At 39.5% G+C, this 22,585-nt stretch overlaps 4 protein-coding genes and 1 non-coding gene across 7 annotated transcripts; 3 read left to right on the plus strand and 2 right to left on the minus strand.

Annotated features, from left to right (window-relative positions):
* Positions 1-4,097: 4,097 nt before the first annotated feature.
* Positions 4,098-7,712, plus strand: LOC116214667 (inner membrane protein BB_0250). Of its 2 annotated transcripts, XM_031550078.1 has the most exons (10): positions 4,101-4,475; positions 5,235-5,573; positions 5,804-5,876; positions 5,998-6,110; positions 6,205-6,289; positions 6,443-6,515; positions 6,708-6,763; positions 6,939-7,004; positions 7,144-7,209; positions 7,320-7,712. In XM_031550078.1, the coding sequence occupies exons 1-10, from the start codon at positions 4,303-4,305 to the stop codon at positions 7,398-7,400; spliced, it is 1,125 nt and encodes a 374-aa protein (XP_031405938.1). In that variant the 5' UTR covers positions 4,101-4,302; the 3' UTR covers positions 7,401-7,712. The 2 variants fall into 2 exon arrangements, with proteins under 2 accessions (XP_031405939.1, XP_031405938.1); XM_031550079.1 differs by lacking the exon at positions 5,235-5,573 and having other exon boundaries at positions 4,098-4,475.
* Positions 7,703-13,321, minus strand: LOC116214666 (probable LRR receptor-like serine/threonine-protein kinase At5g48740). 2 transcript variants are annotated; one of them, XM_031550077.1, is made up of 16 exons: positions 13,123-13,321; positions 12,022-12,571; positions 11,149-11,600; positions 10,923-11,040; positions 10,769-10,837; positions 10,603-10,671; positions 10,433-10,501; positions 10,239-10,310; positions 10,037-10,105; positions 9,709-9,953; positions 9,402-9,604; positions 9,174-9,300; positions 9,029-9,100; positions 8,742-8,931; positions 8,488-8,620; positions 7,703-8,132 (listed from the first exon to the last, which is right to left on the minus strand). In XM_031550077.1, the coding sequence occupies exons 1-16, from the start codon at positions 13,250-13,252 to the stop codon at positions 7,914-7,916; spliced, it is 2,787 nt and encodes a 928-aa protein (XP_031405937.1). In that variant the 5' UTR covers positions 13,253-13,321; the 3' UTR covers positions 7,703-7,913. The 2 variants fall into 2 exon arrangements, with proteins under 2 accessions (XP_031405937.1, XP_031405936.1); XM_031550076.1 differs by having other exon boundaries at positions 9,402-9,610; positions 13,123-13,320.
* Positions 13,322-15,278: 1,957 nt separating this feature from the next.
* Positions 15,279-15,360, plus strand: TRNAS-UGA. The gene has a single exon. It is a non-coding gene; the product is annotated as a tRNA-Ser (tRNA).
* Positions 15,361-16,040: 680 nt separating this feature from the next.
* On the minus strand, positions 16,041-17,848 carry LOC116215410 (60S ribosomal protein L13a-4). The gene is made up of 4 exons (XM_031551112.1): positions 17,488-17,848; positions 17,039-17,155; positions 16,856-16,943; positions 16,041-16,397 (listed from the first exon to the last, which is right to left on the minus strand). The coding sequence occupies exons 1-4, from the start codon at positions 17,757-17,759 to the stop codon at positions 16,254-16,256; spliced, it is 621 nt and encodes a 206-aa protein (XP_031406972.1). The 5' UTR covers positions 17,760-17,848; the 3' UTR covers positions 16,041-16,253.
* Positions 17,849-20,706: 2,858 nt separating this feature from the next.
* LOC116212861 (cytochrome b5-like) lies at positions 20,707-22,585 on the plus strand. The gene is made up of 3 exons (XM_031547584.1): positions 20,707-21,184; positions 21,931-21,997; positions 22,071-22,585. The coding sequence occupies exons 1-3, from the start codon at positions 21,092-21,094 to the stop codon at positions 22,319-22,321; spliced, it is 411 nt and encodes a 136-aa protein (XP_031403444.1). The 5' UTR covers positions 20,707-21,091; the 3' UTR covers positions 22,322-22,585.

Below are 22,585 nucleotides of genomic sequence, written 5' to 3' on the forward strand. Positions count from 1 at the left end.
ATATAAGAAATTTTAATATTAATTTCAATTATACTCTACATTAGTTATTACATAAATTATTTTGATAAAAAAATATTGATGAAATTTTTTTCTGATTTATAAAGAAGTAAAAGCCTAGTTACATAAATACTTGTTTATTTTATATTTTCTAAACAAAAATACTTTAGAGTGCCATCATTTTTTATAATATATATATATATATATATTATATTAAGAGCGAAGCTTTTTGCTTATTATGCAACATTTCCTAGAATATATAGATTCATAATAAATTACACTTCTAAAAAATCTATCTATAGAGACAGTGATGTTGCGTTGTATTACATCACAATCCTTCCACGATCGATAAGAACAGATAAAGTTAAAAAGAAAATTATAAATTATAAATTGAAAAAGAAAGAAAAAGAAAAGGGGGCAGCGTGGCAGAGTTGGAGAATTCAGAGGACTTTCCAGACAACATTTATTAATTTATTTCCTTATATATTAATTTAAGTAAACTTTTTTTGTCAAATTTTTTTTTCAATTATAAATGAGGTTTATGAGTTTAGTATAAGAAACTAACATGAAAGTTAAATGAAAGAGTACATGTTATCTCGAAGACGAGAATTGAATATGAAATTTCTAATGTGTTTGGTTTTAGAGTTGAGTTGATTTGAGTTTTAGTTTTAGTTGATTTGTAATAATTTTGTTGTTGTATTATGAGAAAAAGTGTGAAAAAGTATTTAATAGTTGATAGAATTTAATATTAAAAATTGAATTGAATAATTAAATTTTTTTTAAAAAATAATAATTATATTATTAAATTAAAAATAAGTAAAATTAAATTTAATCGAATTAAAAAAAATTTAAAATCCAAACACATAAGCGAGCGGCGTACAATGATGCAGAGGACTCGCTTTCCCATTATTATTACTATTGTTTCTACTTTTGTTTATTTATTTATTATTATTTGCGCGGAGAAACCTGCCAATTGACCTGGCAGAGGCTCAGGCGGAGATGGGGGGGGGGGGGGGGGATTCCCCCGAAAGCGGGGGGACAGAAGTTTCTAGATGGAATGTCACTATCATTTCCCGCACGTGACAATTGAAGTCTGACTTCTTCTTATTTTAGTTTTTTCTTTCTTCTTTTTCACTTTTCTTCTTTTTCCTTTTCTTCCATATCATCTTTCCCTTTATGGCAAGGTTATTATGTCCTTTTACTTTCTTTGCAGTAAATATTCTTATTGAGAAGCCAGAAATAATGGTGAGGGGGATTCATATGCCATGGATTCTACGATCTTGCACATTCGCAACATAACTCATGCTCTCGGTCTTTGCCCAATTCAAGTCTCCGACCTTCGAATCAAATTATGATTCTAGTATTTAGGGAGGAAGAAAAGCATAAAGAAATAAGTTGAATTTCTATAATCTGATGTGCGATATTGAAACCTGTTTGGTTTATGCATGAAACGGAAATGAAACGAATAGGATGAAATCGGAATGACAAATTCCCATTTTTGTTTGGTTTAATAAGGAACCGGAATTCATTACCTTCAGTTTTTGTTTGGTTTATTGCCTATGGAATTGGAATCAAATTTCAATATGTGATTACTATTTGTAATATTTCAAGTTAACGATTAACAAGTATTCATGTGGTTCAATCAATCATTTATATAACATATCTTGAAATTGTTGAGTGTGTTTGTCGAATCATTGATCGACGAGATACTCAACCAATTAATGTGTTGACTATGTTTGTTGATCTTGAGAACTGTTAATCGTTCTATCAATTTATTGTTCATTGACCATTTACAAAAGAAAAAATTCATTTTTAATCGAATTTTCAATCCAACATTAGATTATAAAAATAAAATAAAATAATTTTGATTCCCCCTTCTCCATTCCCTGAGAATGAGCAATTCCCCGACATGGGAAATCAATTCCCTCGTATAAGAGAATTGGTTTCCGATTCCCCTAAACCAAACACTTACAATCAGAATGTTTCATTCCGATTCCAATTCCTCACTTATTTTTTATGACCCGCACTAGGCCTTATCTTTTGATGACATGGCTCAATCTTACCTCTCAATGACATGGTTTAATCTTACCCCTCGATGACATGGTTCAGTTTTACTAGTACAACATGGCATAATTCAACATGAAATGTGCATTTGCTAATCTTTGCTCTTGTACTTTCACTCATTCAGTCGAGCTGATTCAAATTCGGTTCCATTTAACTCCTACGACTGGAGTCGGGATCCAAGACCATTCTCCATCTTGGCTTTTCAACCTCTTCCATATCAAGAATCATGTTATATTCAAATTGGATCCGAGTTTAAAAATATTGTGCGCTAAATTTGACCCGAGGTATAATAAGTGTTATATTAATGCGAACCCGAATTCATGCCCAAATCAAGGCCTCTCTTCCACGCATGTTTGTCATTAAGATGGAATATTGGGGCTGCTCAATACCGCCAAGAAGGGTGCCTTTCCTTCCTAGATCCACTTTATCTTTACAAAAAAAAAAAAAGGGAAACATGACCCAATTTTTTTTTTGGCATGAACCTCGATATTCGGAAGATCAATTAGACTTCGACTAATCTAGTCGAACCGAGTAAGCCCACTAAGGAGTAAAACTCTCCCAGCATGGATTTTCTACACTCATAAGGACTCGAACCCGAAACCTTGCTTAAGCGAAACAAAGGTCGAATTGTTTGAATCAACCTACGTTGCATTTTCACTAAACATTTAATAATTAGATTAATGCCATGATTTTAAAGAATTCAGAAAAAAAAATGTAATTAGTTCTACATTACATCTTTAATACCTTTTAAATTTAAAGCCCCCGGAACGGATGCGGCTGTGCATATTTTGTTTCAGATTATATGATTTTATTAATGAAAATAATTAAACAGAAAATGAGTAATTTTGGTGGATCTTTTTTCTATTATCATGTCTACCATTTTCAAATTAATATGTTTATTTTACAAATAAATACTTGTATTCGACAGATATCTCATTTTGCGATATGTATAAATTAGAGGCATCCCAGTTTCTCCTATTGAACGTGGATTTTTTGGGCCTGCGCCTTTTCTTCCGAGCTTGACAGAATATATTTGTTGGGAGCTTCAATGCCGAGTAGCATAAATAAATTGCATACAATTAGTTGTTCGAACTTAGGATTCACGAGTTCGGGCTCCCTGTAATTTTTACGATATGTTATCTCCTACAAAGTGGACCATTGATCTGCTGCGTATTTAACTCGCAGGAACCATAAATAACCTATTAAAACAGAATGGTCGAGAACCTCACTCTATATATGAACTCAAGACAACTTGAAAACGCCGAAATCATATATTATGCAGTTTGCATTACATGTGATGATTAACCGCATGTCGAGTGATGAACATTTCAATGGATATATAAATCTGACCACATAATGAATCCAGTTATGGATACAGATTAAGTGTACTCGAATAAAAGCATCCCCATTCCCTAAAGCCATTTGTCTTGAATTCTTCCGTGGTGCTTAATGGAGCACGAAGCCTGATTCTGGTTGTTGACGGTGGAGAACGGTGGCGGGAAGTACGAACTCCGGTGGTCGAGATGGCTAGAGGGAGATAGAGAGATTCTTTTTTCTTTAGGTGAGGGTTTTTCCTCATTATGGTCCGTATCAGTGCTTACGTCCTTAAATTTTTACCAAGATCATCGAAGATGGGGTGAAATCACAGATAGACACGAAACAAAATCAATAATTATAATCTCGTAAACATACAACATAAAAATACTATTACAGGCTCGCGGAGTTTTCGAAACGAACTCTGTTGAGCTCAGCATGGCTCGCTCAACTGGCTAGTTAGGCTCAAGCTCAATAAGATCGAGCCATATTTGAGATTTCATCTGGCCGGGTCTAAACCGTTGGCGAATTGTCTCACCTCGCTTCTACTCCTAGGTGAGAATTGTGGTGCAGGTCAAGACGGGACCAGTGATCAAACTGCATGGACTCAAAATGGAAGAATGTAAAACTTAGGGTGCAAAATGAAATTTCCTCGAGGACCAAATCTCACTTAAAAAAATCGATGAGGCGTATTGTTCCCGTCTACCCAACGATGCTTCCAAGCTTTCACCATAACCACCATTCCCGTCGAGCCACTTGCCTACATAAACCTCCTCATAATCAAATCTCTCTCTGACTGTCTCTGCTCCATTTGCTTGCCCTGCTTCTCCCCATCCTCTGCTGTCGGAACTCCGAGTCGCTTCCCTCAACCTCAGCTCTGATCTTCGCCTCGCAGTTCAGCGTCCGCTCCGTCTCGAAACGCCTGCAATGGCCGTTCCCGTAAATGGGTCGGCCCTAAGCCCGACCCTTCTCAGACCACGACCCGCCAAGCTCTGTTCTTGCTCCTCTGCGGTCGCCGGTAGCAGGGTGTTGCTCTTGGGCAGGAACAAGAATGTGAAGTGGCTGACAGTACCTCCTCTCTCAAAGTGCCCGACTTTCAGGTTCATCTTGTTTGCCTCCGCTCCCTCGATCTTTCTGGGCATGGAATTGCTGAGAGATGAACGAGAGATTGATTGGTTGGAATATGTTCATGTTTTCTCTTGTTTTAAGTCAAGAAAGACATAAGCAAAGAGAATGTGGGTTCTTTTGATTATCAGTGGATTGTTTCTAATGCGATTGATTGTCGGGTCGACTTCAGACAAGGACGAAGCTTGGCTAACACTGTTTTAACTGTCTCAACTGCTAATGTTAAACTTTCATGTCCTCAGTTATGATGTGTCAAGTCATGGCTTTGACGAGTGTCAAGTTGTTTAGGTGCCACTGTTGACAGTCAGTACATGGGCTGAGCAGCTCAGATTTTCTGTACTTTTGAGTTTGTTCGAGGGAGATGGAAGATTGGATGACATTGAAAGGACCAAGAGAGAGTGTAGTTTTAGTTTTGTCCTTATATTTTCTATTGATGTTCAAGGTTCAGACTCATCATCGGATGATTGGTTCTCTTGTTTATGTATTTGATCCCAAAGTTTTCCCCGTGGTTGTTGATCTAGCGAAGAAGCATTGCATCCAATTGCTCAGGATTTCAATTGTGTATGGTGAACTAATGTTCTTTGTGGGGTGGACACACTTTCCACGCCTTCTTTTTTTAAGCATCAATTCCCCATGGCAGATCTCTATATGATTATTATGCTTAGTATTTTATTCGTACTTCACGGGATAGGTTGATTGTGAAGTTAATTACTTTTCCTCTTTTTCAAGTATAGAGTATCGAGCTTCCGAGAGGGTGATGGAGAAGTCTTCGAAACCACCAGCTCTAAGGACAAACCAGATGGGCTAGATGGGGTTGATAACGAGATTTTCCAAATTAAGCGAGAGATGCTCAACAATGGAGGGAATTCATTTCTCGTGAAATTAGCAATTGCCATTGGTTTAGCAGCTATAATAACTGTAATATCTTTAGTCAAGCAGAATACTCTTGGGGCCACTCTCGGGTTTAAGGTTCTAGCAGAAAACTCAGCCTCTCAGCTAGTGGCGTCACCTCCTGCCAGTTTTAGTTTTAAAGCTTTTGGTTACAAAGTTTTTATCCCGGAGTATGCACCAGGGTATGAATGCTGGTTGTTCTAGGTCACTTTATGCAGTTCCATATCATGGTCTTTGGTGAAAACATGAATACCTTATCTCTGGGCAACTTGAAGCTAGAGAGACTATGCCCTTATGATATTTGAATAGCTGAATCTGATAAATTTATGCTCAGGTTCTTAATGTTGAAATCTATCGAAATTAGGTTGATCTGCAATAATTCATTTTTCAGCCTCTGCTGAACTGCATGCAGATGGGTCTACTTTTGGCTGCTAATGGCAGCAGGCTCTGGACTTTTTATCAGTGAAGAGGCTTTAAATATTTGGGTCTGTCCTTTCTAGTGGTACTTCTGTTTGACAAACTCAGTTATCTACTACCTTCGGTTTGGTTTGTCTTTTACAATCTATATTTATCGTTTCAACTGGTGAGTGGATGAAACTGTTTCAGGTTGGTATCACTTTGTCTCGGATGCTATCTCTTGATGGGACATGGCAATCATTCGCTGAATCTTTCTCCAGAAATACTCCTTATATTCTGTCAACAGTTATCTGGGTATACTGGTTCGTGGTCTTCTCCAGTCATTTTTCAGTGCATTGTCTATTGAGTATTATCTGTTAAAATGGAATGAAAACTCACACAATTTAGAAATCTCAGGGGAGTTTGCATCAGTGATATGATACCATTTTATCTTGGAAAGGCTTTTACACAATCAGGAGCATCAGATGATGTTTGCTCTAAGGTTTGCTTTTTGCTTAATTTATGTTTTTTACACCCGTATATATTTCATAGCACCGGATGTCTTGCAGATGATACTGGAATTTTGTCCCTCGTCTCTATACCATATCTTGTTTTATTTCTGCCTATTTGTTCATTTCTATGATGCCATATGCAGTTAGGCATAGGAAGAGAGAAGGCTGTAAATATAACTCAAGCTGTACAGAAATATGGCAATCTCATAGGTTTTGGTGCGTTCTGGGACCGATCTTTTTCCTATATTCTGCAGTTTGTAATAATTTCCAAGTCTTCGTAGTTTGTGGTTCTATTTACACTGCAATTTGTGTATCTGATAATGTATTGCTTTACCTTTTCATGTTCATCTTGTTTCATATTATCTACATCAATTATTTATTATCTATTTCTCACAATTCCATTTGCAGTGGAACGATTTTCACTGGGAGTGAGAAATCCAACGGCTTTCCTTGCAGGGGCCCTGGTAAGTCCTTGTTGATTTATGCATAGAAGGCCAAAATTGTTCAAGCAGTTTTCAATACCCAAATCTCCATGAGCTATTTTTTTGGGGATAACTGTCCTATCTCGTATATCTGTTTAGCTAACCTGCCTAGGTAAATGTTGGATATAAAATTTATGAATATGAATATCGATCTCAGGGAATATCTCCAGAATTCTTTTTTGCCGGAGTCTGCTGTGGAGGATTGGTCACTCTTCCAGTGCAGGTGGATCCCATCTATGTGATACAATACAGAAATTTTTCTGATTTTAAATTTCCAAAACGAGTTTCAACACAATCGTTCTTCATAAAGGTTTTGTTCTTTCCTTGATATCAGACTAAACTGATATTTTATCTGATCACAGTTGCTTATAGGATTCTTGCTAAGGGAACGCCCACTATTTGCTCTGGCTACTGTTGCAACTGCCGTGGTGCGAAATTATTTTCTCGCTGAATAATCCTTTCTATCCATATTCTATTAATTGCAGTAGCAATATGAGTAATAGTTATGAAGAGTAATACTGTTTTCATAATTATGCAGGGAATTTGGACCATCTTCCCATATGCGATAGCCGCGTTTACAGCACTGTTTCTCTTCCTGCGACACCGCTACTCAACATAGTTTGCTGCTGGAACCACACTACCAGCACGGGCTTACGGATTACAGAGGAGTATAGTTGCTTCATTATATTTCGATGGTAATCGCAACAATTTGTTTGATCACCATCCTCATGAACTCCTTGTAATAGATTTGAGACAAATTGTCCTACTGTTGCTTATCCTATTAATAGAAAAATTGTTTGTAGCACTAGCATAATTAGATGCGGGAGGAGAAACGAGTTGCAACAATAGGAGCTTCGGATTGTGATTAATTCGGCCTCGAACCTTGCCTTATACAAATCACAAGCAGCCTTGCAACTAAAGGATCAGAATTCTTGAGATCTTATTGCTGTAGTGTCCACCAAGGTATCCATGATAATTTAGGTTGCCAGATCTCCCTCACTATATATATTTATGAAGTGTCTGATAAATATAAACAATCCCATTTTACATGCTCAGCACTGGAAAAAAAATAAGAAGGATGTTTTTTGGGGGAAGGAGTCCTCGGGTTCGACTTCTTGTGTTTCCGAATGTACTAGTTCATGTGTCCTGAAGACGCAAGATAAGAAAGCTGAATGCTGTAAGCTTCTTTGAGCTCTGAAAGGACCTCTGCCATGGTTGGCCTCTGCGAAGCATCTCTTTCCACGGACCTCACGGCAACTATTGCTGTCCTTTTCATGCTTTCCACATCGAAACATCCGTTTAGTCTCTCATCCACGATCTCAAATGCACCGGCTTGCAGATATGGCTTCGCCTGCAAAATTTTGACCGAAAGAGAAGAAAATAAGGATTTTGGTATCTGCTCGAGGTCTCGAAGTTGATGATTGGATATAAAATATGGCCAAGGAAGTTTGGGACAGTTTCCGTTTTACTTTCTCTTTGAAAACAGAGGAAGTTTATAAATTTTGGATTATATTTCAAAAGAAGCCTGCTTCTTTGAAGCATGACAGACCATGGTTGCTTTTTCCAGGAGGAATTGAAGATAAAGGAATTATCAGCACTTCTATTACAGGAGAAAGCAGAAAACCGAAAATCGAGTTGCCAAAACCAAATGGTGCTGCCTCTGGGAATGCCAGATCCGGGATGAGAATGCAAGAAAACTGCCCTACCCATAAAACCAAGTTGAAGGAGTCAGGGGTCCCTGTATGACTAAGCGGTTCTCGTCCGCAGATGAGCTCCAGCAGGACGACTCCAAAGCTGTAAACATCGCTTTTCTCCGTCAGCTGCTGAGTGGAATAATATCTGCAAATCAACATATGGAGCAGTAAGCAGAGAGATATAAGTATATGTGTAGCTTGTACTTTTGTCCCTTGTCGAGGCTATTACTCGAAATTATTATATGTTTTTGGGGAAATGTGCTTACTCAGGATCGAGATAACCGGCAGTGCCCTTGACAACAGTCGTCACGTGAGTCGCATCTTCTCGGGTTATCTGCTTGGAAAGCCCAAAGTCACAGACTTTTGCATTCATGTCCTTATCCAATAGTATATTGCCGCACTTTATGTCCCGGTGTATAATCCTTGGCTCGCTCCCGTTGTGTAGATAGTCCAGTCCTTGAAAAATAAATGACATTGAGTCAATAGTGGTCTATGAGAAAAATTTGATTGTTCTCAAAATTAAAAAAAAAAAGAAGAAGACATCTTTCATTACCTTTCGCAGCATCAACAGCAATCTTCAGTCTGCGAACCCAACTTAGGGAAACTGATTTCTTACTGCTCGTACCTAAACAACACCAATCATTAATAGCAATTTTGTTAATTAAGATAAGCTGTGTCTTTTCTCGCAAGTAACTAACCATATAAGTGGTCGGCCAAGGATCCACCGGGTAAGTATTCGTATACTAGGATTTGCCTTTGGGACTCGTAACAGAACCCTTCAAAAAAAACGAGGTTCTGATGGCAGACTTGTGAGAGAAGATGTACCTACGAATATGTAACATATGTAAATTCAAGTCACAAAATTGAAATCTTTCGTTGTAGCAAATAAGGATTCTCGACTAAGTGGGCACGAAGATCAGTTTCACCTCGTTGATGAAAGAATCAGCTCCGAGCTGGGATTTGTCAAATCGAACTTTGACTGCAACTGATTTTCCATCAGGAAGCTTTCCGAGGTAAACGGCTCCAAAACTTCCTCGGCCGATGACTTCCTTGAAGTTGTTCGTTGCAGACTTGATCTCCTTGTATGAGAATATCTTTGCGGCAGCATTCCAGTTCTTCATGTCCATTGCTGCCCCTAACAAATTCGAAACTCTCTTGATCTATATGACTGAAAGGAAGGTAACAACCTAAGAGTAAAAATCAAGACTCATCAGAGATGAACAATTCTCTTACTTGCTGTAAGTGCGCTTTCAGTTCTTTCAGTCCTTTTATATATGAACGCAACAAGCGAAATCACTAGAAGTGCTAGTAGGACTCCTCCGACAACTCCGAGTATTATTGGTAACCGAGTATTTCTTGGGTGTTTCCTCTTGTCAACAATAGTTACTTGTGGAGCTTGCATTGCCGGACTGGATGCTGCCTCATTGGAATCATCACATGTTATTGCAGAAAAGGAGAGGCATAAGTTTCCTGATGTTCTGCACAAGAAGAGAATAACGTTGTTTACATTAGTTCTCTCAGAGAAAAGGCAAACAGATGAAAAAAGATTCATTTGGCTTACCGGACATTGAGACTGTCTCTGTTCAGAGACTGTGGTAAGGTGCCTTCTAGCATGTTGTTTTCAAGATTCCTGCAGCAGAAATTTCGTTAGGACAAGGATCTTTTAGCATGTTGTTTGCCGAATCTCGAACTTAAGGCATTGTTTGGTTATAAATTAATGGAAGAATAGAGGGCTAGTCAGTGATGATCATTTTTGGTCTTACAGCAGGCGAAGGTCTTTCAGCTCTCCTAAGCTGTCTGGCACTTTTCCTTTTAAGCTGTTGTGTTGCAGGTCCCTGAGTCGTTTCGAATGTAGAAAACAGCGGGCATGAAAATGTCAGGAAAGCTACTTCGGAGTGGTAGCTTTGATACTCTTTAAACAGTTTTCATTCTTCCCAAAGTACGATGAGAAACTTACAGGACTCGCAGGCTAACTAATGTTTCCCAGTCTGCTCCGAAAGACGCGAGCCCGTTAAAACTCAAGTTCCTGAAAAGTACAGTCAAGTAATTTCCTGCATAAGCACACGGGCGTCAAAGTAAATAGTTCCCCAATCATATATCGGTCACGCAGAATTTATAGTTACTTACAGCCTCTCAAGGTTCTGCAGGCTGCCCAAGTTCTGGATCTCTCCAGCAAGTGACGTGTTATGCAAGTCGCTATAAGCACAGAACCGGGAAATGTGGTAACAGACCATGAGAATAATGCATGACAAATACATAACTCTGAAGCAATGACACGAAAGATCAATCTTACAGTGTCTTAAGATCGAGCAAGTCCCCAAACGCGGGATTTATAGACCTTAGAATGATGTTGGACAGATCCCTAAAAGAACACCAACCAACTAAAATTAAACTTTGACATACTTGAGAAAAGATTCGGGAAATGAAAAGTCCAGAGTTTTACGTACAGAGATGTTACTCGGCTTCCATGACAGGTAATATGGTCCCACGTGAACGGTGAGCATGGGTCGTCTTCCCACCCAAGATCGAGACCGATAAATTGCTGTATCACTTGAAGCGCTGAAACTGCATTTTTTAAATATTTTGTTGTTAGCAGAATAGAAAATTGTCCAACAAATTTCTTTGCTCAAAACTGGGCATGATGTTGGAATCGAGAGAGCATGGTGTTGTCACCTGTGGTTGAGGAAGCTTCTGCAGGAATATCCAAAACCTCATACACTTCGATTGCATTCACTTGAGGGGAAAAGCTTGTGCTCCTGAGCGTAACATTGAGGCTATCGAGTCCTTTCCGAGTGAAATACAGAGCACTGGCACCGGACACCTCTACTGTATAGTTTGACCAGACAATGTCACCGTTGATTAAGATATCAAATGAAGGGGAGATGGGGAGAATGCCCGCAAAGTAGAGGGCGATGTAGTAATCGGCTAATGTGTCAAGAAGGAAGCTATAAGTTAAGGTATCTTTTCGAGCTAGAACTCTTGCTGTTGCAAGAACGGCAGCGGGCAGATCCTCTGCAGTCCCTGAAAGGATGGAGTTCGATTGGATCTTGAAGGCTGTTGATACATGGAAGGGTGAGAAGCTCTTGTCAGGATCCCATATACGGTCATACGGGTCCAAAGGATACCTGAATGCAACAAAAAAAAGAGCACAAGCCATAGTAGACATTAGCCGGACATGGAAAGATGAAGTGTATGGCAAGTAACTGTTATCGTTGCTAGATACATTGTTGGTGCACATTTGACCAACAAAGTTTCTGCCGAACTATCGGATTTGCCCGAAAAATTAGGTAATGGACCGAGCCAAACTGGATTTTCTGAAATTCTAAAGTCATTGACTGTCTTAGGAAACATTTCCAAACAAGTTATCGGTTTAGGCCAAAACTGATACGAAGTATGAGATTAACACCTAAGCTTTCAAAGCTTAAGCTCAGTTTTGAGTCGTAGTAACCTCGTTCCCTTATTTGTTGTTTGTGTTTTTTGTGCACTAGGGGGCCTACAGGTTCAAGGTTGTAAGGAATTGGTCATAAAATAGTTATCACGATTCACCTCAGGGAGTCGTTTGTCTGTCCGCAGTCAATCCGATAAGCCTTCCGGAGCGACTTGTTTGGGGAATCTCCGAGCCCACTCCTATAAGCACCCTCAGGAAGTGGTCTAACTTCAATAGTGGATATCACAGGGGACCCGCCATTCGGGATCCTATGCAAGCAAAATGAGATCGAGTCCTTGGACAGAGGCCACACGAGTTCTTCCATCCACGGATCATTACTACTTAAATTGACTGTGCTGGCAATGGCCGTCCCAAGGGAAACGGAAAACACTGGCGGCTCCTGCTTCCCATCATAGTTCTTGTACATGAACCGGGTCCTGATGAGGGCGAGGGAGGAAGTGTTCTTTAGCGGTAGCTGGTAGCAATTGCGCTTCGAGGAATCAGGGAAGAATCGAAGTGAAGTGTTCGAGGTTGGAGATGTGCTGCTGCTGTCGACATAGCTAACAGAAATAGTTTGTCCCGTGGTTATGTATTCACCATCAGGGATCCAAGAAATATTCAAAGAATCAACGTAACTCCTTGTCCCACCGCATGCCAGACTCAAGAAACCTGTCAAAATTAAGGAGGATGTTCGCAAACATTGTACTTATTTTAGTTCTAGGAAGTGAGAATTTGTTTGGATCATTGCGATAAGACATGTCAGGCTACAAAACATCAGACAGAGCACAATTTCAAGCATATTTAACGAAAAAAGCTAATCATACACGTTCACTTTAGTTTGGAACTTACTAGGAAATCGAAGCACACACGAAAAGTAAAAGCGTGGAAATGCAGTCACCGGGAAAAGAAAAATGTTCACCAAAAAAGAAAAAAGCATGGAAATGTAAAACATATTCCAACAACTGAAACCTTTGATGATATTGAACACAAAAACGCGAGAAACCTATTGCAGCAAGAATATATGTTCATTTTAGTTCGAAACCTTGCTAGGAAATCGAAGCACAGACGCAAGTAAGACCAACAATTGAAACTTTTGATGATATTGAACATGAAAATGCGAGAGACTGAGAATCGCAGAGAGAAGGGATTCTGACATGAAGTCCGACCGTATAAAACGAAGAGCGAGGCAAAGCAAACAGAAAATTAACAACAGAACACACCTTCCGGGTCACAGAGTCCAACTGCACAAAAGCCACACAACACAACCAAACTGAACTGGAAATGTCCTGTTCCCATGATAGAGTCAAGAGCTCTTCCAGTCTGTGTACACGAAACCGATGAAAGTGGCATAAAGTGTATACAAGGAAGGGAAGTAGGATGAAGTTCCTTTTTTGTTTTGAGACAAAGTGGGTTGGCAAGTTGGAATTTAAGAATAATGGGTGACAAGACATATTAAATTCTTGTTTCACTGTGAAAGAACATGAATTCAGAGAGAAGATTAATGATGAGGTGTGTAATGATTTGTGGGAAGTAGAATCATATCATGCTGTGATGATTTCTTCTTCGTCCATAACAACTAACACTAGCAATTGTTGGCAGTAGTTGGAAAGAGAAGAGTAGCAGTTAACTTGCAGAAGAAGAGAAAAAGGATATAAAAAAAGGCAAAAAGGGCATTTCTCTGTCTTTTCACTTCTTAGACTTGGTCTTCCAAGTTTAAAACATAGATAGACATAGATAGATAGATAGATGGAAACCGGAGTCAATCGAAGTGACCGTTACTCGTGAGTTGTTATCCGTCCGATCAACTGAAAGTGATCGCAGTGCATTGCTCAATACAATACGAATATGGCTGTCGAATTACACTAACAATGCTCACGTATGGAATTTCTCAATTAAGGGGCAACTTCTTCTATCCCTCAATGTATCTTCTGTTGATCTTAGAGAAAGATGGTGCAACTGATATAGTAATCTTTGTATCGTAGAACGATAATTCTATTCTCGCTAACAACCTGTGCGTAGAAAACCATAATAAATTCAACATCTTTCTTTTTCTATTTCATTCTACTAGACCCGTAAACCTCCCTTTTAATCGAAAAAAGTTCAACGTCCCCTCGATGACAGAGAGGCCTTCTGAAATATTCAACAGTAAATTTTTTTTGCTCATTCTGCCATCTGACAGCTGACTGTTACCTCATCTTAAGTTCACATTCTTGAGGAAGTCCTAATTAAGTTTTAGACCCAAATTGAGAAATTACAAGATAGAGGGCATGATGGGATTGCTTAATGGGGCAGCATAACCAAACATGTGCCAGATATTCATGCAATGATAAGGTTTTCAACATATTCTCTCTCTCTTTTTAGGTTTGCTTTCAGATCCATCTTGCTCTTCAAAATGTATCATATCTCTCTATACTTTTATCTTTTTCATTTTTTGGTGTTTCCATATGATTATTCTTTTCCATGAAGGAAAGGGGGGGTGGGTGTTTTCCCTTAGAAGACAATTCGGAATTATTTTTGCATTTCCATATTCACCAAAAGGGGGGGGGGGGGGGGGGGGGGGGGGGGGGGGGGGGGAAAGAAGATGGAATTATAATGCAAAGTAAAAGGGAGCATTGCCCATGTATCATAGCATCTATTATGGTGAAATAATAATGATAAAGATGAGAAAGAGCTCTTTTTATTGACTATGGTTGGGCATGATTCGGTTCGGCTCGTATTTTGGGCAATACTAGGCCAATCTTGATGTAGGCAGTATGAAGAGCCACGCCCTGACATGGGCTGTACATAGGAGTATTTGGGGTATAGTAGAATTATGACGGATCCGAGTTGTCGGGGAGTCATCAAGAAGAAAACACAATCAAGATGTCATGTGTAGGATGTAACATGGATTGCTGCATAAGCAAATTATAAGGCATGCCGCATGTATATGCCATATAAGGTCATTTAACTAATGCATCGACACGCAATTTCAAAGTCTCCGTCATTTCCTTTCTTTTACTTGAGCGTCAGATGATCTGAAACTGAATCTCTCTTTTTAAATCTCAATTCGTTTCATGTTGTTGGAGTTGATTGAGTGCTCATGACAGAACTAACTCTAGAATGAAAAGACGCCTGAAGACAAATGCTAATAGAAGCGGAGTTGCGGGTTCGATTTCTTTTTGCATTGGACTAAAATCAGTAGATAGTCGCCATTCGCAACTATTTGAGCTCGGTTCGCTATTTGATCCATTTCCCAAATCGGGATTAGCAGCCTGATTTAAGAACAGGAATTTAGCAAAGACGAAATTGTGATAATATATAGCATGTATATGTCTAAGAAAGGGGGAAATTATGAATTGAGTAAAGAAGAAATTTGGGCGAAGTAAAGCAACAAACAGTCGATATGTCCGAGTGGTTAAGGAGACAGACTTGAAATCTGTTGGGCTTCGCCCGCGCAGGTTCGAACCCTGCTGTCGACGCTCGCTCTCCCCCTTCTTTTTGTAATATTTTTTTCATTTTTTCATTTTCTTTTTCTCCCCCATGTTTCACATATAACGTTGAACATTTTACCTTCCAGTTTTCAGTAAAAGAAAACCGCATTAGTTGTATCCCCCCAAAAAAAAAAAAGGCGTAAAGTCTCGGAAGTATCCTATGTTTTCGGCGTTGCGAACTCTAGCAGCTCCAACATTGTTCACGTACGTACACGACAGGCAATTTGGAATGGGTACTAAGGGAGTAGACTCATGGTAAATCCAATGAGCTGGTTCAGATTCTTCTATATCAAGAAGTCCATCTAGACATTGCAATTTGGTAACCTGATATCTGGAGAAACTTCCACATCCATTTCGAACATCGATAATATTGAGTCCTACAACATTAAAATGAGCATGTTCCTTAGAGTCATTCATTCATAACATTCTAGGTTGATTATAGTTATCTTAACTCTGATCAATCTCATATAAGAATGACCACAGAACAGAACAGAATCAACATCGTATAGGTGATTCCATCTAACATGGGAGACAACATGCCCGAACATTTCCATTCTCAAGACATGATAAAGATGCAAATCTCCATTCCCCAAACATGATAAAGATTTGAATAGTTGTAACTCTACTATCGGAAGCACTGTGCTGTAATGGGAGGAGAAGCAATTCCGTTCACTAGCAATCCAAACACAAACTCAATGATATAACAATCTCCGTCCTTCTACAGCATAAACCCTCTATAGATGAGTCGAAACCGACAAGCTTGAGACGAGCACAAAATAAGTCACATTTCTGTTTCTTGATCTGTCTGAACTTGGAAAAAAAAGATAGAGCATTCCTCAACAAAACTTGAAACATCTAGAGAAAGCTAACTTAATAGGATCTTAATATTTAACGGAAGCAAGGACTTCGATTTGGGAACCGAGTTTCTCCTCTGCAGTCTTCTCAGCCTTCACCCTAAGCTTGTTAAGCTGCTTCTTCCTCTCGTAAACCAGCTGAGCCCTCTCCTTTCTCTTCTCCTCCAACTCCTGTCAATGAGAAACAAAGCGGTTACCGGATTACCATAGAGCAACTGATAAAAGAAAAGATAGGTCTGAAGTTCAGTTGAGACGTCAAACTGCAATTAACTGTTTGCAGTGGATGAGTTACAAGAAGTATAACTTAGTCATACTCAGTAAACGGAGCAAAAGAAGGGAGCATTCTAAACGGATGACTGTATTCCAAGGAAACGAGTTGAAAAGATACCAGAAGAAACTTATAGAACTTTGCAGTGACGGCAATTCATGTATTTATAACATGTAAAACCAAAAGAGATCTTTTGAAGATTAAAAACCAAGATATATGATGACCCAGACCACAATCAGAATCGATTTACTTTAAGTGATGAAGTTCACAGATTGAAATCGGGATGAATTATAGAACAGCAAGGACAAACACAACAATTCGAGAGATAAGGCAGTAATGCCATAAGGAACAGGAAACTTACTCTGATGGTATCATAGTGGTTCCATCCAACCTGGGATGACAGTTGGCCCATCAGACAGTACTTGTGCCCCTTCTGAAGCCTCAACACCCTAAAATCCAAAGGAAAATGAAACAACTTAAACACTTTTAACCAATGATTTGTGGTATACATAAAAAGAAATTAATGGGGACAAGAGAAACTCACTTGAGAGCATCAGGCACGACCATCCTCTTCACCTTATCGTAAGGCGGAGGGATACCCTCATAAGCCTTCAGCCGAGCAAGAGCAGCTGCTCCCCGCTTCGTCTTGTGCGGAATCATTCTGCCAAGACAACACCGAAACCGAACTCAATAACATAACTTCTCGCAAACAAAAACGTACATGTACAAAGACAACGCCTTTTGGTAGATTCCATCACTAGAACTCCGATAGGAATCCATTCCATCCACTATTCAGCTAAAAACAAATCCACTGAGAAACTTTCATAATCCCACACACTGGCCGAGTCAAACAAAGAGCTCAATCAAAGGTCAAAACAAGCATACAGCAGCAACGACAGCTACACTCACTTGCATCGGAGCATTTCGCATTTGCCTGGAACTACCAATGAATCGAGCTACGAAATCGGTAGAGAGAGTGAGAATCAAACGTACCCGCGGACGGTGCGCCAGAAGATCTTAGCAGGAGCACGGAAGTGAATGGGACCGTGAGAGGGCTTGGTGTTCATGCGCTTCCGGAGGAACCTCATGTACTTCATCTTCTGCCGGACGAGGCCGCCGGAGAGGCAGATCTCCTCGCACCGGACGACCACGACCTTCTGGCCGTTGAGCAGCTCCTTGGCCACAATGGAGGCCAGCCTCCCTAGCATGTGGTGCCTCGCATCCACCACCACCCTCCTCGCGCATATCCCGGAACCGGAAACCATCTCCGCTGCTCTCCCTCCCTCCCTCGCTCTCGCTCTCTCAACGACTCGCTCTCGTCTGTTTGCGCCGCTCTCCCCTGTGGCGATATCTCAATCAATAAAAACCCTAAATAATAAGGGAAGTGCTAGGGTTTCTAAGATTTTTATATTGTGTGCTCGATCCTACCATACCCGTGTAAATCTGGGTCGGCTAACCAATAATTAATCGACATTGTGTCTGCCCTATCGAATTTCCAACGAGAAAGAGCATATTTTTATTTCAGCAAAAAAAACAGAGAGCATATTGTTAACCAAAAAATCGTACTTTTCAGATTGAAAAAATTAACCGATTTACCAACGTGAATTGGTCCAAGTGATTCAGCGTTTATTCCACTTACATAAAATCTCAGATTTAAGTCCTTATAAATACCAAAAATTCACGTTGGGAGAGATTTATCCTTAGTAAGCTGACTCGACTCAACTTGATCCGTCAATATCCAATTGAACTTTCGGATACTAAGGTAAACACCGAAAAAATTTCACCGATTTTTGAAAATTTACCTCAAATTTAGCTCATTTTAAAAAAATTATTATATGAAAATATCAAATGTTTTGATTTTGTTCCAATTATGGTCTCCTTCATTTTTCTTCCAAAATTGATGGAAAACTTACATGACATGTAGGTGGAACCCAAATTAATATGACATACATATATTTCATATATTTTACTTCAAAATATTTTAAAAAATGTTGGGGGTGGAGGCCTCACAAATGGTCACCACCTCCGAGAATGAGGTCGTTGATGAATCCAAAAGTCATCAGCGACCTATCGACAAGGCCCCCACCCCCAATAATTTTGGTTGTGATTGAGATTCCGATCGAGATCTAAATCAATGGGGTAGCTACCTCGCCAGTAGCCATAACCCCATCGATTGAGATCTGACAACTTACAAGTCACTAGTGACATCATTCTTAAGGGTGGTGGCTATCAGTGAGGTCGAGATCTCAATATCAGCCCAAGTTATCAGTGATGAGAGTGGGGGTGGTGAGGTCGATCTCGATTTGGGAGGGCTATGGGCATCGCCAACCCCCACAAACAATCGAGCTCGCTGAACCTGGCCATCGCCGCGGTCATTCTCTCTCTCTCTCTCTCCCTGTCTGTTCTACCCTTCCCTTTTTCTTTTTCTTTTTATTTTGAAATTATAGTTGAGATTAAAAAAAATCAATTTTTAAACAGAAAATGTATATTGATAGAATCTGTAAGTCACTACTAAAGTGGTAAAAAAAAAATTGAAAGGTTAAGGTAAGAACTGCTAAAAGATAATTTAGGATAAAAGTGGCAAGAGTTGAAAACCAAAACTGACTATATCCATTAATAACTATGGAGTAAAAAACTATTTAATTGAACCTCGGCCATCTCAGTCATCGGACCACACTGCCGACCCACCCTACTTATGAACCCAGGTGGCTCGGATGGGGTAGTTTTGTAATTTAAAATAATAATAAAAATAAAAAGAGATAACAGGAGGAGATCATCCATTGTCCCTAACCAGAAGCATCGAGTTTTCGAGGTTTGGTTCTTAAAAGATACCTGGGGATAAAATAAACAAATCAAATCTAAAAATGGAACCAAAGCTGAACGGGATTGAAAAGATGACACAAGAAATAGTTCTTCTAAATGCAGCGTTTCCGGGTTGGTTTCATTCGATATCATCATCTACTGAACGTAGTTGAAACATCGAACTGGACCGAGCTCATTAGTTAGTCGTTGCATCGCATCCCAGCAGTAGAACTAACAACTACTCTTTGAGTTTCTAACTCCCGTCTCAAGTAAAAGCTACGGCCCAATTTGACGAGCTGCAAGGGAGAAGTTAATGTTGTATTTGGTTTTATAGTTGAATAAAGTTGAATTTTGATTTTAGTTGATTTGTAATGATTGTGTTGTTGAATTATGAGAAAAATGTGAAAAATTAATGAATAGTTAAAATAAAGTAATGATTGTATTGTTGAATTGTGAAAAAAGTATTAAATAATTGATATAATTTAATATTAAAAATTAAATTAAATAATTAAAAAATTGAAGAAGAATATAAAAGTAATAATTGTCTTGTTTAATTGAAGATAAGTGGAGTTAAATAGAATAGATTGAAGTAGAGTTAAAATTAATTTGTAAAATCAAACGGACTAAAATTTAGATTATCAAAAAGTTATTATATCAATATGAGCTATGAATATTATGGTCATTTTTCGCCCCATATATCCCATATATACTTAAAAAAAAATCTCTTACGATACTACTCTGTTACCAAACATACTCTAAAAATCTAAGATATTCAAGCGATTCTATTTCATGATAATGTGATGAAAAACAACTAAATTGCATAGTCATCAAAAAGTTTTGACCACTTAATATTTATTTACTTGTTTATTGTAATCTTACTGACAATTCTTTATATTTTTTAATGATGTATGATCATTTTAAAAACTCCATGTTACAAAGTAGTTTGCATAAGCGCTCGAGCTTGTGTCTGAGAATGACTCATTTTTCGTGTCTATGGGTGCTTGGCACAAAATGTCTTGGGCTGAAAATAAAAAAATAGATGAGTGCAACACCACGAGCCATTAGTTTTGGAAACCATCTAAGCTTGCCTCCTTTTTTCTAAATTTATGCAATTTATCATAAAATTCTTTTTGGATTTTCAGGTATATATTTCGGCAAATTTTCATGATTTGCATTGTCATGACCAGACCGATGCCACCTCCTTCAAATACCAAGTCCTTAGAAGGCAGAACACTCCCACAACTTGGTCTACGCTCTAAGTAGTTGAAGATCAAGCCACCTCGCCTCGACTTTCTGAACTTATATTGGATTAGAATTTGATAATTCGCGGTTGGGGATCGAGGTGGCTCATTGCCCTTCAACCACGTTGTTGAAGCATTTCACCGCCTCCACCGACCTACCTGATTGTGGTGGTCGGGGTTGAGCCACCTCGAACCTTTCTCCACCGATTTGCGTAGCCCCGATCCCGGCCTGTATTTCGCGGTATATATCGGGCTGATCTGAAAATTTTGAAAAACTTCAGGGTCGATTTCAGATTTCAAGGCCTTCCCTCTCAGTCGAATCAAATCTGCCACTCGCCATCTCGTCTTACAATTGCCACCAAAGGAGCAGAGGCCAGAGGCAGAGCTCTCTCCTCCCTCTCGTTCTATCTCTTCCTCTTCTTCCTCTTCTTCCTCCTCCTTTTGCCCTTTCGTCTTCTCTAGACTCAGCCGGGTAGAGGCGATCCGACACAGAGGTCTCACCTTTGCCATTGTTTTTTCTTTCCTTCTTCTCGGGAGTGTCGGAAAGGGGAAAAATGGGCGGAGATGGAGGAGGCAAGGTCTACACTTTGGCCGAGGTTTCTGAGCACAACACCTCCAAGGACTGCTGGCTCGTCATTGACGGCAAGGTTCGTGTCTTCTTTCGGCAAACAATTCTTCCCCGTACAATCTCTCAATGGATCAAATACAATTTGGGTTGTCTCCAGTTTTGTTGGATTCACTGTTTGAGATTTCATATTCTCATTCCGTGTCATTGTGACTGCCCCAGTGAGATTGCCTGTCTCGTGTGGATCTGTGATGCTTAGATCAGCATCGTGGATGCGATTAATATCGGATCGTGTTCCTCGTTTGCTTATTGTCCGCAAATTTTGGTTTAATTTTGTGTGGTTTCTGGTTTGGTTTGCATTGTTGGAACATAAGTTTGCGTTGGTTTGTCAAGATGGGGTTCTCAATGGATGGAAAATCATGTGGGATCCAGACCGAAACTTGAGCTCGTGGATGGAAAAGGGACAGTTCTTTTCGGGTTTGAGGTTGTAGGCGATTCTGAATCTTATGGATGGATGTACCACTGAGCAATCAGAAACTTGAGCTCGTGGATGCAAGAGGAAATAATATACTTTCGGTACCTCTCGAAATAACTATGTCTGCTACAGTCATTCTGTTCGGGTTTATGGTTGCATCGGGTGTAACCATTAGGGATTGTCAAACATACAATCTTTGCATCCTCAACGATATTTGGAAACTGGAGATTGTGAACGCAACTGGTTTTGAATAGACAGCTTGTTTCCTGTTTATGTCTGTTCATTAAAATGAGACATTCTTAGGCCACGTTAAATTTCTTCCTTCGGCTAACCCGCGTTTTTTGTCAAAACAGGTATACAATGTGACTAAATTCTTGGATGACCATCCCGGTGGGGATGAAGTGTTGCTTTCCTCGACAGGTACCTTAATATATCCTCCTTTTCCCTTTTCATTAACTCCGGCATTCTTTATAAGCTATGGATGTAATTACAGCGAAAGATGCGACCGAGGATTTTGACGATGTTGGCCACAGTACCAGTGCAAGGAAGATGCTAGATGATCTCTACGTTGGTGAAATTGACAAATCCACCATTCCCGCAAAGAGGACGTACGCTCCCCCGAAGCAGCCTCAGTACAATCAGGACAAGACTTCCGACTTCTTCGTGAAGCTCCTCCAGTTTTTGGTTCCGCTGGTCATCCTTGGCTTAGCTGTTGGTGTCCGCTTCTACACAAAGACCGAATGAGAAGGCTGAGCTGAGGACTAGCCTTGTGTAAGGTTCGCAACATCGACCCTTCTGAATGACTGCATCGACACTTAATTCTTTCATTTCTCTATGTGGCTCAGATCTTTAAATGCATGATCCGAGCCATTTGACATTTTGCTGTTCTTCTTGTAAGATTTGTTATGGAGTATGTCTATTTGGTCGAGTTCATGTTTGGGATCTTTAAACAAATCATGACGATTCATTTGTCTTGTTAATTGCACTCAGTGATTGTTTGTGCAACAA

The sequence above is a fragment of the Punica granatum genome, chromosome 7, assembly GCF_007655135.1.
Source record: "Punica granatum isolate Tunisia-2019 chromosome 7, ASM765513v2, whole genome shotgun sequence".
Classification (NCBI taxonomy): Eukaryota; Viridiplantae; Streptophyta; class Magnoliopsida; order Myrtales; family Lythraceae; genus Punica; species Punica granatum.